Source organism: Sander lucioperca, chromosome 4 (assembly GCF_008315115.2).
Source record: "Sander lucioperca isolate FBNREF2018 chromosome 4, SLUC_FBN_1.2, whole genome shotgun sequence".
Lineage (NCBI taxonomy): Eukaryota > Metazoa > Chordata > Actinopteri > Perciformes > Percidae > Sander > Sander lucioperca.
In genome coordinates this window covers 34,394,713-34,412,095 of record NC_050176.1, presented here as the reverse complement: position 1 = coordinate 34,412,095, position 17,383 = coordinate 34,394,713, and the positions used below count along the sequence as shown (strand labels likewise).

General features: G+C 40.3%; 1 protein-coding gene across 8 annotated transcripts in view; it reads left to right on the top strand.

The window, feature by feature from the left end:
• lrba (LPS responsive beige-like anchor protein) overlaps positions 1–17,383 on the top strand; it is a 201,704-nt gene that overhangs the window by 19,767 nt on the left and 164,554 nt on the right. For all 8 annotated transcript variants that reach the window (XM_036000091.1, XM_036000093.1, XM_036000094.1 and 5 more), the window contains exons 2-5: positions 12,586–12,817; positions 14,317–14,417; positions 15,380–15,475; positions 17,183–17,304. In XM_036000091.1, the coding sequence (XP_035855984.1) occupies positions 12,586–12,817; positions 14,317–14,417; positions 15,380–15,475; positions 17,183–17,304 (551 nt within the window). The remainder of the gene's footprint in view (positions 1–12,585; positions 12,818–14,316; positions 14,418–15,379; positions 15,476–17,182; positions 17,305–17,383) is intronic.

Here is a 17,383-nt window from a genome sequence, read left to right as displayed (position 1 = left end):
ATTAGCTTCAGAAAATCTTGAATATACATTTTTGCACAAAATGAGTACTGTAGATTATGACTTCCCATTACTTGCATTGAAAGGGAAGCAATCTTTATGGATTTGGTACAAATTGTTCTGTTTGTTTAGCTTACATTACAAACTTCACAGGCTACCTTTTATGTACTAATCAAGGGTGGTCCCTTCGTGTGGAAATTCTCATTTCACTCCTCCACGCATCAAGGCAGTCTGGATGTTTATCTCTTTCCGTCTTCACCTCCCTGATCCAGCGGCTATTTTTAACATGTTGCACCAGAGCCAACCTTCATATTTACTGCCACTATGCAAACTAAAATCGTAGCCGTTGCTGTGACAAACAATGGAAATCTTTTGTTTGCCTCACGATCAAGTCACTTCTTTCCATGTCTGCTATCTGGCATTCGCCTCACATTAACAGAGAGAATCTGAATTTTGTTAATGCTGGACATCTTATTCCAGACAGAGACCACACAAAGATTTTCTGAAGTAGAAAGCAATTCGGTCAATAGATCCTATTCAAGTGTTTTTTTATTTTGAACATCTCATTCCAGAAGCAGACGACTTTAGTCGGTCAAAGTTGTTCTGGAAAATTAAAAGATTGCCCTAAAGCCTGGACTCTGATGTCTAATGAGGACCATTTCCTGCCCAGCCTTTTCCTTATGTTGACAATAGCAGCCACCCTGCAACTTAAGCTAGATTTTCAGATAGACAGTGCTAAAGAGGTCTGTCAAACACCTCCTTGCTTCGCTAGTACTGTATTTGCTTAATGTTAAAAATGGGCATGTTTGTGTATGCGTTTTGCTGAACCAATGACAAACTGTTGCAATGGATTACATTTCTCCCCAACCCCCTGGGGTAATACAGTTTGAGAAGTTATATTTTGGAGGGTGGTAGCATAATAATACAGGAATGCTGACAGACTTGAAATTTGATCACATATTACACTGTCAACAAGTAAAATAGAAGGATGGATGGTATCATTTTTGATGTAATCTAAATCCTCTCTTTTACATTTGGATGAAATACTGTGGGTCATTTTTACAATAGTTGCTTTCCTTTTTTCTTGTTTTCACACTGTGCAGATGGCATAGTACAGGATAAATGATGTGTGATTGCATAAACTAATTACATTTAACGTAATCTAAAACGGCATAGACTTCTGCAGGCCAATTGTATCCATGTGTGTTATGATCTACAGTTTTCTGCATGTTGTACCGAATCTGTGTCCTCAGGCAAACAAACGGAACAACAAAGGAAATGATGCGTTGATCAGACTGCTGCATGGGCATTATCAAGTTTAATGTAGTGTAAAATTGACTGTCTGCCATTGTTTAAAACAAAAGCTTGGGCCCTCTGAAGATATTCTTAGAAACCCAGCTATTAAAATATCTCTCTCCACCTACTGTACCTCTCCTCTGTCCCTCTCCATTTGTCTCGTAGTGTAAAGGAAGGCAGCTGAGAGAAAATGTACTCAACAGTGTCAGATGATCAATCTTCTAATTTAAAATGAATTAATTTAACAATAATGAGTACAAATCCCAAGAATAATTTTAGCAAATTGAGCTGAATAATCATTTATTCATTAATCTAAATCTTAACTTCCAACACAAAAGAAGATTATTTGGTGCCACAACTAAAATATTCATGATGTCTATTTGGAAATAACAACTTGTTCTACATGAAGGGAGTTTGAGTCAGGTAAAAAGGTCGGTCGTGAGCTGTGATTATTGAACCAGTGGATTCCATGGTCACAGCATTCATAAATGTCACCACTTTAACTTCCACTCCTGCTTTTACAGATGTAGAGCGGCAGGCTCAGGCAGGATGTTGGTTTGATGTTCTGCGAACATTTTCGACAACAGAAGCTAGAGTAACGAGCCATACAAGGCAGTCAAAGGGGTTGGAATCCATAATTGTTGTGTATTACAGGTAGCATCAAGGGAGTCTGTGGGTGTTGTGACCGCTGTAGACTGCGCAGAGAGCTGGGCAATATGGCAGAAAGATGTTATCATAACAGTCATATCCTTATCGTGTGATAACATTTTATCACGACATGTACCCGTGTATTTCTGTTGGATGGATATGACTTTAGGATTGTTTGAGAAACGGATTATGTATCTCAAATACAATGCAGGAAATGTCAGTACTAAAGAATAAATGGGTGTTTAAATGTTATGAGACATTTTGTTGTCAAAACTCTATTTTATAGCACACTGTGTTGTCCTTTTCAAGACTTGTTAGAAGGATCCTCAGGTCTTGTCAGGTCTCAACCGATCAACTAAAATAATTGGAATCGTCACTTGTTTGCGACACTGTACGAGTCAGCTGTCATCCCACATTTTGCTTGCAGTCCTTTCCTCTACGTTGGAGTGTATTTGTTTACACTGGAAGTCTTGCATACATATATCCTAAATGTTGCTACCACTTCATGTGAAGTGTTGCTTATTTTAGGGACATAATGTATTCTAACCAGAGCATGATGTGATGCATGCATTTCGCCTCACTATTTCCTCTCATCTACACCATCAGAAGCTCATTCCCTCATATCAGCGTGAGCAGCACTAGAGGGATTTGAGTTGGACAGATTATCTGCTGGAGCCAATTCAACATCTCACATCAGTGTGTTGGAAATGTGAGTGTCCACCAGCAGTGAAGAGCGCAGGATTATAAGATGGTGTCCTATCACGATTCATGTTTTGGGTCACTGTGATGGATGTTTCGGTCTGTGTGGTGTGGAGGGGGGCTCGCTTTTGTGAAAGAATAAGCTGGAATTGCCTTTGGTTTGACAAGAGAGCTCGTTAAAAGAGATCCAGTTAGAAGAGCTGTTGAAAAAGTAGGCCAGCTGTGGTGGTGGTGAAAGCATGGCCACTCTGACAGCACATTTGTTGAGTATTTTGTTGCCTTGAAAACCATAGTCAAGCTGGGTTGTTATAACACATAAGCTGGCCTTTACAGTCCTTTTGTAAAGGGCAAATTTAATGTAGCCTTAACATGCCATGCATTTCTTTTTCTTTTTCTCAACACCAGTATCACAAAAAATACTTCAATTAAATCAGTTGAATATTGGCCCATTCAGATCTTCCCCTAGACTTGTCGTCATGTCACTCCCAAACTGACAGATGATATGAAGTGATAGATGTACTGCGGTCTGATTGTTCGGCGCAATTCAAAGCCTGATTTAAGCCATCTGACAAACTAGACGATGTTAGACGTGAGCACAAATTTGTCAAAGGCGTTCTTCTATTGTCCGTCTCTGCTGTCGTCTCCTGCAGTCAAATTACTTTATATTCAAATGATTTCACCCATAGAATTAATTGCAGTTTCATTAGCGAGGGAACTGAAGAACGAACATCAACATGGACACACACGCATGCACGCGCGCACGCACGTGATGGAGGGTCTCATCTCCCTGCAGCCGTGGTTTGGCAGCATCAGTGTTTCTGCCTGTTACTTTTAGCTGGGTAATTTCCTCCCCTTTGGTATAAAGTTGCCATCATTGTTGCTTTCTCTCATCTTCAGCATCACGTCTGTTTTTTGTAGCTCAGACCTCAAATAGGTCTGCTCTTTTAGTAAAGCTTTACTTGTTCTATTCTTAGTCCCAATTTCTTGCTCTGCCAAAACGTGGCTTGTCTTGTGATTTACACTACGCTCATAATCTTTATATAAGTACTAGGGCTGTGCTCGATTGAAGAAATTCTTATTCGACTAACACTCATTCAATTGTATCGACTAATCGATTAGTTGATTTAATCGACAGATCTGTAAATCTGAGTTTCTCCGCAAAGAGTCATGCAAAAGCACCACTTTAATTCTTGTGTTTACCAGAGATGTGCTCGTACGTTTCTTGGAAATAAGTCATTCAGCATGAAAAAAAGCATAAAACATGACTAATCGACTAAAGAAATCTAAGTTGACTAAGACAAAAACGACCGATTAGTCGACTAATCGACTAAGAGGGAGCAGCCCTAATAAGTACATGCTTTAAACACAAGCATTTTAATAATTAAATAAAAAATGGGAATCAGTGCATGCTAGCTTTAAAAAAAAACGATTCACAGTATGTAAATGTAGTTACTTTTCCCTGTCATGTCTTGATTCAAAAATAAAAACTTTTGCAATTTAAAAACTGCAAAAGTGCCAAGCTTTGGCCAGCTTTCAAATACATTTAATTCAAGTATAAAACTGTTAAATAAAAAGAGCTTTTACATTTAGCTTTAAAGTGCTGTACCCAGATCAAACAAAATACTGCTAAATGTGGTTTAAGGAGTACTTTAGCTACCAGGTTGACTGTTGAAATGTGAACTCCACTGGGCACATTGAACTTCTTAAAATTAAGCCCTTTCCTTTTAGAACTGTGGCAACTACAGTCCATTCAACAGAACTTTTGTGAGGTGTCAGAATCACATAATGGATACGTGTGTGTGTGTGTTCTTGTTTAACTATATTCGTGGGGTCCAAAAACCGGGAATACAATATACTTGTGGGGTCCCGACAGCATTGTGGGGCCAAAATGCTGGACCCCACAAGTTTAAAGGGCTGTTTGAGGGTTAAGACTTGGTTTTAGGGTTAGAATTAGGTTAGGGTTAGGGTGAGGGTAAGGGTTAAGGTTAGGCATTTAGTTGTGATGGTTAAGGTTAGGGTAAGGGACTAGGGAATGCATATGTCAATGTCGGGTCCCCACAAAGATAGTGCCACGCTGTGTGTGTGTGTGTGTGTGTATGTGTGTGTGTGTGTGTGTGTGTGTGTGTGTGTAACCAGTTCATAGTCCACCACTGGCTGGAATCTGTACATTCTTTTGCAGAAACAGAAGCTGTTCTACGTGTTTTGGAGTGAGCATGCTCCGCTGTGCAGTTACGATGTCTCTGGCAGTTGAACACTCTCTCTGACGCAACGGTGGGAGTCTAGAGCATTGAAAGAGTGTGTTGGTTGACTAGCACGGCACTTTAGGTTGTTGTTCGTCCACGTCTTTAATGTTAATCTCTGGGTGATGGCGTACCATGTGAGTTCTCAAGTTTGTGGTGTTTCCAAAATACTTAACTTTCGCTTTGCAAAGCCTGCATATAGCATGATTCCTATCAAGTTCCCCTCGAGGTTATAAAAGCCGAAATGTGTCCAAACGCTCGCCTTCAATGAGGATGGCGCAGGTTGAATAATTCTTTGTGAGGTTTGCCATTGTTTGCGCCTACTAAACTACTTCTGCTGCACTTGTTCTTCTTCTGATTATGACAAAACATGACGCCTGGGCACAAACAGTGTGAATTCGACGCAGCGCCATCTATGGGAATGGCGAGGTAATGTCATTTCAGGACAATAGTGTCAAAACGAAAACAAAAATATGAATAGATTTTTGGAATTCTGTGAATCGATTTTGAATCGGTAGAGCTTAAATCTCAATTCGAATTGATTTTTTTGCACACCCCTACTAGCTTTATACAAATATATATTCATCAAGATTACATAATTTGAGCAGCATTAACTCTAATACTTCTTCCCTACCTTGTGTACCCTGTGGTGTTTTTATCAACGGTAAGGGCAAAAGAAAGGGGGGGGGTGACATGCAACAAGTGGCCCTGTATTAACTCAAAACAAGGGTGTTGCGGCAACATACACCCTCAATACCTCCTTTCTTTTTATTGTTCATTTTTGTGGTATTTTTAGTTGATTGGAGGAACCGGTACAGCGACATCATGGTTTATCCGAAAATCCTTTTCTGTCAGGCTTTACGGTATCTTCTCTTTTTAATATGCCAACTTTCTACATCAGCCAAGCTAAAAGCATTTTTGTTATATATATGTATGTATATATGTATGTGTATATATATATATATGTGTATGTATATATATATATATATATAATATACACACACACAGTGAGGAAAATAAGTATTTGAACACCCTGCTATTTTGCAAGTTCTCCCACTTAGAAATCATGGAGGGGTCTGAAAATGTCATCGTAGGTGCATGTCCACTGTGAGAGACTATCTCAATGTTAATATTTGGTACAGTAGCCTTTGTTTGCAATTACAGAGGTCAAACGTTTCCTGTAGTTTTTCACCAGGTTTGCACACACTGCAGGAGGGATTTTGACCCACTCCTCCACACAGATCTTCTCTAGATCAGTCAGGTTTCTGGGCTGTCGCTGAGAAACACGGAGTTTGAGCTCCCTCCAAGGATTCTCTATTGGGTTTAGGTCTGGAGACTGGCTAGGCCACGCCAGAACCTTGATATGCTTCTTACAGAGCCACTCCTTGGTTATCCTGGCTGTGTGCTTCGGGTCATTGTCATGTTGGAAGACCCAGCCTCGACCCATCTTCAATGCTCTAACTGAGGGAAGGAGGTTGTTCCCCAAAATCTCGCAATACATGGCCCCGGTCATCCTCTCCTTAATACAGTGCAGTCGCCCTTCCCATGTGCAGAAAAACACCCCCAAAGCATGATGCTACCACCCCCATGCTTCACAGTAGGGATGGTGTTCTTGGGATGGTACTCATCATTCTTCTTCCTCCAAACACGGTTAGTGGAATTATGACCAAAAAGTTCTATTTTGGTCTCATCTGACCACATGACTTTCTCCCATGACTCCTCTGGATCATCCAAATGGTCATTGGCAAACTTAAGACGGGCCTTGACATGTGCTGGTTTAAGCAGGGGAACCTTCCGTGCCATGCATGATTTCAAACCATGACGTCTTAGTGTATTACCAACAGTAACCTTGGAAACGGTGGTCCCAGCCCTTTTCAGGTCATTGACCAGCTCCTCCCGTGTAGTTCTGGGCTGATTTCTCACCTTTCTTAGGATCATTGAGACCCCACGAGGTGAGATCTTGCATGGAGCCCCAGTCCGAGGGAGATTGACAGTCATGTTTAGCTTCTTCCATTTTCTAATGATTGCTCCAACAGTGGACTTTTTTTCACCAAGCTGCTTGGCAATTTCCCCGTAGCCCTTTCCAGCCTTGTGGAGGTGTACAATTTTGTCTCTAGTGTCTTTGGACAGCTCTTTGGTCTTGGCCATGTTAGTAGTTGGATTCTTACTGATTGTATGGGGTGGACAGGTGTCTTTATGCAGCTAACGACCTCAAACAGGGGCATCTAATTTAGGATAATAAATGGAGTGGAGCTGGACATTTTAAAGGCAGACTAACAGGTCTTTGAGGGTCAGAATTCTAGCTGATAGACAGGTGTTCAAATACTTATTTGCAGCTGTATCATACAAATAAATAGTTAAAAAATCATATATTGTGATTTCTGGATTTTTCTTTTTTAGATTATGTCTCTCACAGTGGACATGCACCTACGACGACAATTTCAGACCCCTCCATGTTTTCTAAGTGGGAGAACTTGCAAAATAGCAGGGTGTTAAAATACTTATTTTCCTCACTGTATATATATAATAATTTTTTTTTCTTTTTTTTTTTTTTCTTGCATTTCCACTCAAGTTTTGGTGTGAATTGAATATGTGCATGAAAAAGGTGGATTGAAACATTGATCGCGATAACCATTTTACATCAAAACCCCATTTTGCACCCCATGGACAGGGCTGACACTTTGTTCTAATTAAGTTGGTTGCATGTGGTAAAAATATTAGCCTCATGTCAGACATTGTCATTTTTGACATTGGATTTCATATCTCAGCTTTCCAAGAATCCTAACACCATCATTGGTCTCTGGAAATACAGGTTTAGCTTAGGCAATAGATATGAATTCCTGGTCTGGCGTACCTTTTGGCCCTGCCATCCTCCAATGTTGTTCTCCATGGAGACTGTAGAAGCCTGTTTGTGCTTTGTGTTACGGCCCAGTGGCTGCTTGGCTGTTCAGCCATGATTAATTCAGGCAGGCCTCAGGGGAGAACAGCCAGGCTAGGTTACCCAGCCAGGGATCTGGTGTCTATCTGCCATAAAGACAGTGGCTTTATGGCAGCCTTTAGCCGCAGCGCTCTCCTTGGCTGTAGCCGAGGCTGGAGCTGGCAACCTTTCACACCTGTTCCTGAAATAGAGTGATGTAAATGATTGAATTTTAAGAAATTGAAACATTGTAAACCTCTTTGCCATGCACCAATAGACACATCCAATGTTCTTTTGTTTCCAATTTACATCAAGGTTCAAAGTATCACAGTTGATTAATGGCAGCATAATTCAGTCTGTTTATAATCTAAAGTATACCGATTGCGTATTGCGATATTTTGTACTCTGTAACAACATGAAGATAACCAGCTGCTGTGAGATTTCATACTAGTCCTACACTTGTATTCTGATTCAGCTGGCACTGTTGGTAAAAGTGGCAACGGTACCTAGTTTCCAGCTTTGGAGCAGAGTGCTGCCTGGGATAAAGTACGTTTGAATATAACAGTTATTTTTTATGTCCACAGACACATTTATTGATTGGGGTCTTTCTGAATTACAACTTTTTTTTTTATAAACATGTGAGGTAAAACACATCTGTAGCTTGCTTTGATCTGTATCTGAATATTTGGATAATACTGTATTTGCCAAAACAAAATCGATAAAACCTCATCAGCCACTCCAAATGTGCTCTTTAGAAGCAAAGGTTTTAGAATGATCTCGTGAATTACTGACTATAATGCTTGTCACAGACTTTTTAAATCCCAACTGATGTTGAACGAGCCAACCCATTCGGTTATGACAGATAACGTTGGACTTCATAGACTTTATTTGTCTTTAAAATTACACACGCTAGCAGATTACAGGCTATAGGCTAATCATTGTTTGTAAATGTCTCCACTCCAGTCAGCTCAGCTATCAGTCTTTCACACATGACGTCAAAACGCAAATGAGAAGGTAGTTTTTTTTCACCTCACGCTGCCGTGCCGCTGTCAAGGACCTACACGGGGCGCACACTCTACCAGGTGAGCGAGAGGTCGCCTATATGTATGTTTTAAATAAAGAATTTTATAAAATAATGACCACTGTCCATCACAAGTTTCACAAGAATCGTGTGTGTGTGTGTGTGTGTGTGTGTGTGTGTGTCCCCTCGTCCTCATATTTGTTCTCTGTCTCCTTGTTCAACTGACACTGATGGATGGATGACTTACACACAGTGTCAGGCTCATAAATCAACTGTTACTGTGGCAAAATGGCAACCCACATCCATTAATGGCAGACCTGGCTGCAATCTATCCCCCCCAGTTAATACATGGCACTCTGTAGAGAGCTGTGTGATTTATCAATCACTTGCTAAGAGACAAAAAAGGGAAGAAGAAAGGGAAGGTTGCCAGTGGGGCATTAATTGGTGCATGTGTTAACTACTTTAACTTTGGCTTGTTGCCCTAACAGGTGACTGGTGGATATTTTGACTCATTTGTTTGACCATCTAGCCATCTGTTACTTGTACTGTGCACTATGCATGTGCTATACATTGACTACAGTACAGTAGATGTATCTTTTTAGCTCTATGCAAAACTCTTAACTTAATTAAGGTGCTGAGTGTTAACATGTTGTTTTCCCTCCCTATACTTCTATTGGGATCTATCCATGCTGATTTGTCCATGGTTTGAAATATCCATAATATCTGTACTGGGTTTCTACCCCAATACAACTGACATTTTGAAATTAAATTGTGTTTGTGGTGTTCATAGCATTGAAATTTGAAGTCATTTTTTACATGTAATTTTGAATGCTGTGAACACCCACAATACTGCATTTAAAAATGTCACTCGCCTCCACTGTTCTGGTGTGGCAGCAGCAATCTCAGAGATATGTGTCAAAACCTGGGTAAAACTGGGGAAAGATACCAGTAGGGACAAGGGAGGAAACAATGTTTCTTTTTGGTAATTTGGGTGAACCAATTCTTTGATTAACCAAAGTAAGAGTTTGGTTGTTTTTTTTAATGGTGACTTAAACATGAAAAATGTAAACAAATGTTTCAGAGCTTCAAAACACATTTTTAGAAGATGATTTGCTGTCACATAGTTACAGGGTTTGTACGTTTTGAAAAATGCAAATTCCAGGCCTGGAAAGGGTTTGGAAAAAGTCATGGAATTTTTTTTTAACACCGCATAATAATATGTGATTTAATAAAAAATGTATTTCACGTCGTCTTAACCTTCTATTCGGGGCATAACGTTCATTTCACTTCCGGTTCACTCACTTGTTGCGATGCTGCCTGAGGTGAAGTCGGTGTTGACTGAAATCAAATTGAAATTAAATTGAAATGCCAGGAAAGACGAAGGACAAATACAAGACGTGGCTCGAGAAGGTCCAGGACCCAAGTAAATCGAGATGTGGACTATGTTCTAAGATCATTGACATCTCTAATATGGGAGAAGCAGCGCTAACTAGCCATGCTAAAGGCGCCAAGCACCAGGCAGTTGTGGCTGCGCGTGAAGGCTCGTGCATGACCATCACTAGCTTCTTCTCTCCTCCATCGACCAACGTTACGCCTATTGCAGGTTCTTCCATCACGAGTCAGACTCAAGGCACAAGACAAGACAATCTCCAGTGTTACTAGACAAGACGCACTAAGGGCCGAGGTATTGTGGGCTTTAAAAGTCGCAAACTCCCACTATTCTTTTAAATCGTGCGAGGATGTCGGCGAACCTTTCAGCGTCATGTGTCCTGACAGTCAGTTGGCAGCCAAATTTGCGTGTGGGGAACATAAGTTTACCTACTTATGTAATTTTGGATATACATAATCTACATTTTCAGGAATACATAGTCATGGAAATTTGCCGAAAAGTATTGGTTAAAATGTGTATGAACCCTGTAGTTAGTCCTGAAATGATTAGCCAAATAAATAAATGTAATGATTAGCTAATCGAAGGAAAATAATAAGGTATTTGAATAATCAAATGAGTCTTATCAAAGAAAAATGCTCAACATTTTTCAGTTTCTTCAATCTGAGCGTTTGCTGCTTTTATATCTTCATCAAAATATATATGTAAATGTCTTTGTAAAATAAATATCTGTGGGTTCTAGATCTGTTGGTCAGTCATAGAAAGTAAGCATCACATTAGGCTCTGGTGACTTGTGATAGGCACGTTTCAGAATCTTTGTTACATTACAACAATCAATTAATTAAAAAAAGTAACCGACAGATTAAACGATGCCGCCGAGGGCTAAATATGATTCGATACAATTTGACACTTTAAATTGTATTTCTAATAGCTGACTATTATAGTAATATATGTTATATAAATGTTTTGCATTGCATCTTAAAAAACAAGACCGTATAAAGGTTAGGGATAGAGGAAATAGGCCTTGTATAAGGTGATGGATAGCATCATTGTTCTCATGTTGATACTTGACATGAAAGAATAATTATATGTATCTGTGAGAGGAGGTTAAACGGACAAAAGGTGAGGTGTGTGTCAGTGATATCATCATTTTAACCCACATCTTTAAGGATGTTGTGGCTGTAGCCCAGTTTCCCCGTCTTCCTATCTTGTACTCAACACACACACGCACATTCAGAGTTAATCCGACCTCACTCATTTTAATGGGACAGTTTCCATTCCCTGCACCAAATCATATTGTTTTCACATACAGCCTGTCTAATGGCTGAGTACGCGATCACGATGCTTTCATGTTTTTTTTTTTTGTTTTTTTTTTTTTTTGCCCAGTCACACCTCCTTGATTCTAAACAAGCCTTACTCACAATATTAATTTGACATCAACATTGTTATTTTCCTTATCTGTTTCTATTAGGCAGGGTTCAATAATAAAAGTGTCATCACAACTATTAAGAAGTGACAAATTGTGACATTTATGGCTCATACAATTTATTTCCGCACACAAAGAACATTACTCCTTTGCAATAAGGCAAGCTTTCCCCCCCACCAGCTCCTGAACAAGCTTTAGCTGGAGATCACTGTTAAGGCTGAGTAACATGGTGGGATGCAATTCCTTTTTTTCTTGCTGCCATGAATACAATGTATTGTTTTTGATTCAAGATACAGGGTTGTGCAATTGGCTGTGAAAGAAAATGTGTTTATTCTGTTCTCCCAAAAAGATGCAAACTGGTATCCACTGCTGTTTTAAAAGAGATATTACGATGAGGTTCACATCACTGTACTCTTATCTGTGTGTATTTTCTTGTATGTCATAAGTACAAATTAATTTAAACACAGTCTGTGTCTACCAGGCTGTGTCAGATGCTGTTAGGATTCCAGGGCCTGCAGGAACAAAAGACCTCTAAATACACTTTCCACTGTTTGTGTCTGTCTGGATGTCTCAGTTAGTTTTACTGACGTGGCTGACTTGCTCTGGGTTTATCACAATGTCTCATGGCTAGCTGTAAACAGTTGAATCTACTGTCAGACAAACAGACATACACATAGACAGACAGAGACCTGTGTTTCTCCCTTGACCTTTTAATCCACTTGGCTTGCAGCGGCTCTGATGCATCATTAATCATCTGTTTCAGATTGCATGCACACATAATGTGAACACATAACGTGCCTTTTATAAAACTCTTGGTTACGTTTCTCAGGTGATAAAAGAAATCATCGCTCAGTGACTGACTGAAAACTCTCTCCCTCTCTCTCCCTCCCTCCCTCTCCCTCTCCCTCTCCCCCCCCTCACTCCCTTCTTCCCTTCCTCACCTCTCTCCTCCAGCTGGTCGGCGGCCAGTTTGACCTGGAGATGAACTTCATCATCCAAGAACCTGAGAGCATCGTGTGCATGGTGGAGCTGTTGGACAAATGTGAGCCCACCTGTCAGGCCGAGGTCTGGAGCATCTTCACCGCAATCCTCAAGAAGAGCGTCCGCAACCTGCAGGCGTGCACTGATGTGGGGCTAATCCAGCAGGTGCTCCAGCGTATATCCACCACTGACAGCATGATCGCAGGTACTTATCAACAGCAGCTTGTGGGAAAGGTGTACTATTATGTTAGCACAATATAATCGAACTCATCTGAAACCTTTTCATTTTAGTTTTTGAAAAGATAAAGGCAGCTGCTTTGGGTTGGCACCGCTGAACTGTGCTTGACCAAGACTCAGTCCTTACCACCTCCAGACGAGGTGTTTAGTTTACAAGCCTTTGCCTTAAAACCTCTGTGTGGAGGGGGAGCAAGCAAAAAGATGAACACCAACTTCAGGAGTCAATGGACAAATAAGAAACAAATTCTAAACTTCCCTATCCACTCTTCCCGTATGCAATAACCTCATGGTTTCATCTTACATGGTTGCATACACTATGTATTGCAGCGAAAGCGTCACAATCGCCCTGTACACTCCCCAGAGTCTCAGTCTAGTCTGTGGCCCATCTGCAAATTAGTCCGAATTAATCCTACAGTGTTCGGCTCAGTGAACTTTTGCTAGCTAGAACAGTGGTGGCCTAGAGGGTTTGTGCAGTCAAGCAAGGGTGATATAGCCCAGCAGTAACTAGGCAGCTGAAAGTAATGGTTGTACAGTAGTAATATTCATCCCAGTACAAATGCTCTGTCCTATCCCTAAGAATTGTCTCATAGAACCTATGCAACTTTTTTATTGATTTCTCTAATATTTTTGTGCATTGTATTACTTTTATGAGAGTTGACCGTAGAAAGCTGACATGAAATGGAGAGAGATATGAGGAATGATATGCAACGAAGGTCCCCAGCTGGACTTTCAACCTGGGATGTTGTAGTTTATGATCTATGTCTTAAACTAGGCCACCAGGGCGCCCCAACTTTTAGCTTTTTTTGTTGCACTTACAGTGTATTTACAGGCCGTCTCTTCCTGTCTTCACATAATAGGCTGCTCTGAAATACTAGTTGTGTAGGACTGAGCTGAACAGCTGAGCTTTAATACTTGTGTGTATATACTGGTACTAATACTTAACATGGAAAAGGACCTGCCAGATATAACTGCCACTCATCATTATACAGTATTTTAAGGTTTAAACCAAGGGTTGTGTATGTGCACATTAGTCATAGATCTGTCATACCATGCCCCATCATTAGTCAGTAATAACTAATGAAAGAGGCTGCACAGTAGCTGGGACTCCCAGAGTGTCCTCTCTATTTTAAGTCTCATGTTGTTTTTTTAACTTAGGTCTAGCTCACCCTACTTTTCTTTTAAATACATCTTAGCTGCTTAGCTTCTCGTAGCTGTGGCTTCACTGTAATATGTAGATTATGAGAATGCCAATAAAGATTGTAATACTTGTGAGTTGGATCTTTTAACAGATAACACAATAAAAACCAGCTAAAATCAGGGACCACCTCATTAATGATTATATCCCTAACATTTTTTTTTTTTAGCAAACTGCAGCCACTAGTAGCTTCCTCTCGATTTTTTTTTGTAGACCTTTCTGTTGTAACACACCATGTGTAACCCCTGTATGACTCTGTTTGTGTCTTGCAGACCTACTGGTGGACATGTTGGGCGTGCTCGCCAGCTACAGCATCACCGTAAAAGAGCTGAAGCTTTTCTTCAGCAAACTGCAAGGGGAGAAAGGCCAGTGGGTGAGTCAGAGTCATGCCACGGTGATCTGTCTTGGTTGTCTGGGACCAGCATGAGGAATGTGCCAGCAACATTTCAACTGCTGCCATCCCACTGGCCAATGGCCTCGTCACAGTGACCAGATAAATCATGTGAAACCAGACTACTACTCTGCAGTGGTTCCGGAGCAGCGCTATATATTGTTGATATTAGGTTGTACATGAGATTGACTTATTTTTTCAGTAATGTTAAAAGACTTGGCTGTGTGTGTGTGTGTGTGTGTGTGTGTGTGTGTGTGTGTGTGTGTGTGTGTGTGTGTGGCCACAGTGAACTCAAGATGCATGGTATGTGTACAAAAGATAAGTAGGACCAGTGGCACAGAGGGAGAGACAGATAAAGAGAAGGAAAGTAACCCATCGATCACTGACTCTAATCAAGTTGTCAAGGAAATAGGGCAAGTTGCTTTTATGTTTCTAAATTTCACCTTATTCTCCCACTTTCAAGCAGCTCTTGCCACCATTCCGCTCTTCATTTCGTTTTTTTTGTTTGAAATGTCTGGGGAGACAGGGTGGATGGGATGAATGCAGGTGAAGTGCTCTTGTACTGAGCACTATAACCTACAACCTTGTTGAAAATCGTAAAAATATATAGGACTTTTTTTTATTTTTATTTTTTTATCACTCGCACTGATTCAGCACCTACATCTGAATTCGTAACATATTTGTGATGGATGTACTTTGCAGTGCACGTTGCTTGTACATAATAATCAGTATATTGTGAAGTAAATTATGATACTGAATTCTGAGTGTGCTGCTGTGTAAATCTCTCTGGATCTCAAAGCCTGATGAGTATAAGAGGTAAATTTGTGGCTGCATGCATAAACAGTGTGCGACTAGAGAAAGTACGCTTTTATGTGCACATGTACTGTATGTCTGTATCACTAGTCTAAAATGATCCTTGTGTGTTTTTTGTATTTGTTCCTCAGCCACGTCATGCGGTGAAGCTTTTATCAGTTCTGAAGTACATGGCTCACAGGAATGGCCCAGACTCATTCTTCAGCTTTCCAGGGAAAAATGCAGCTGTGAGTATACTGCATAATGTCATCCACTACACCGCAGAATGAAGAAACACCACATTATGAAGTGTGTTTGCACATAGATGATGAAATGACTGGCATGGGTTTAGAGGTTGGTGTTGGACTGCTCTTTTGAATGTTTCAGTACATGAGCAGCAAGCTTTTTCAACTAGATATTAATTCAAAGAAATGGTAAGCAAACAGAATGTGGAACCTCACCATGATTGCCTCCCAAAATGTACAATAAGTCCCATTCTCCTTCATCTTATGAAGACATTCAATTATAGACTAATGAGAGGGAGAAAGAGAGGACTTCAGATATTACATGATGACCTCTCCTGAATCCCTTCATAGTAAGTGCTTTCTAAGCTGATTGCAGTTTTTCTCTAATTGATAAGCTTCACACCTTCTCTTAGTTATTATCTAGCCAGCCATTAGAACGCAGACTCTTTTCAAGCCTAAAAAAGGATAGTCTACTGTTGCTGAAATGTTGTGAAGTATCTATAAATTGAGCTGTCTAAATGTATCTTGTTGGGGCTATTCAGCTTTTGATTATTCAAATCATGCTTTAAGAATGTTGGTTGTACCTTGCCTGCACAAACCCAACCTCGTTGCTTTTCATCATCCGTATCATGGAAAAGCAGGCTGCACACAGGCTGTGTCCTTGTCCTTCTGTAGATGGAGTTGTAGAATGTAGTAGTTGGAGAATGGCACATAATGACGAGTGCTGAGTAGACAACATGCCCTTAGTAAACTCAATGAACAAAACGCAATAAAATACACATAGAAGAATCTGAGATTGCCAAGGCATTGCTACAGTAAACCCATTACAAATATCAGAAACATTGTTCATTCATTTCAATGTTAAATTTGTCTGCTTGCTACTTTTGATATCACTCTCCAGTTTTAGGTCATCGCACTGAAACTTTACAAAAGCATTGCTTTGCTCATGCCTGCATCGTTCACCACATACATTGAAAGGTGTGCTGTTGTTTTTTCCTCTTCCTGCCGCAGTGTATTAGATGTGGCATGGCAGTATGTTCATTCAGGATAATCCTCTCAGACTTTAATACTTCACAAGCAGTCTCAACAGTAAAAGTTTTTAGGACAACCAGCTCAAGTCTTCAGGATTTATCTGTGTGTAGGAGTAACTATTGTAACATTAAGATGAATGTACTTTTTCATTGCATCAAATGTGCATCGTACAGGAAACCGTGTAAATTTGTGCACCATTGAACGTTGCTTTAGTCATGCCCTTTATGTAGTGTATGGGGTTGCCACCTTCTGTATATAACCCTCCATTGCCATGGTGACGGTGCTTTTACATGTAGAAGTGCACAGGTCTGCAATGTGGGTTTGGCACTGATTTGGTTGTTTTGAAGTGAGCTCTAATAGTACTTGTCTGTGTTCTTCAGCCGTGTATTTGAAGAGAGCACATGTGCCTTCATCTTCAGTGCTGCCCTGCTCCACACGTGCATATACACACACAAATTATTTAGAGCAATAGTTTTCTCAAGGGATAGCATGTTTGCTGGATATTCCTTTGCTCAAATCAAACATGGATTTCTCTGCTTTTAGGCTGACCTATAGTATTGTACTAACAAACATTGTTTTGTAAATTTTAAAATGCTCTATGGGTCCTTTAATTTCACAGCTAGCCAGGACCCACAACTCATTGACATGTCCTGTTATCTGTTATTTTCTTCCAAACAGGCTATAGCTCTGCCTCCTATAGCAAAATGGCCGTACCAGAATGGGTTTACATTCCACACGTGGCTCCGCATGGATCCTCTCAACAACATCAATGTAGACAAAGACAAGCCTTACCTATACTGGTAGGTCACAATACTACTTTTTGACCAGTAATCATAAACCTTTACCCATTGTTTGACATTTAAATGTTTAATTTAGTTT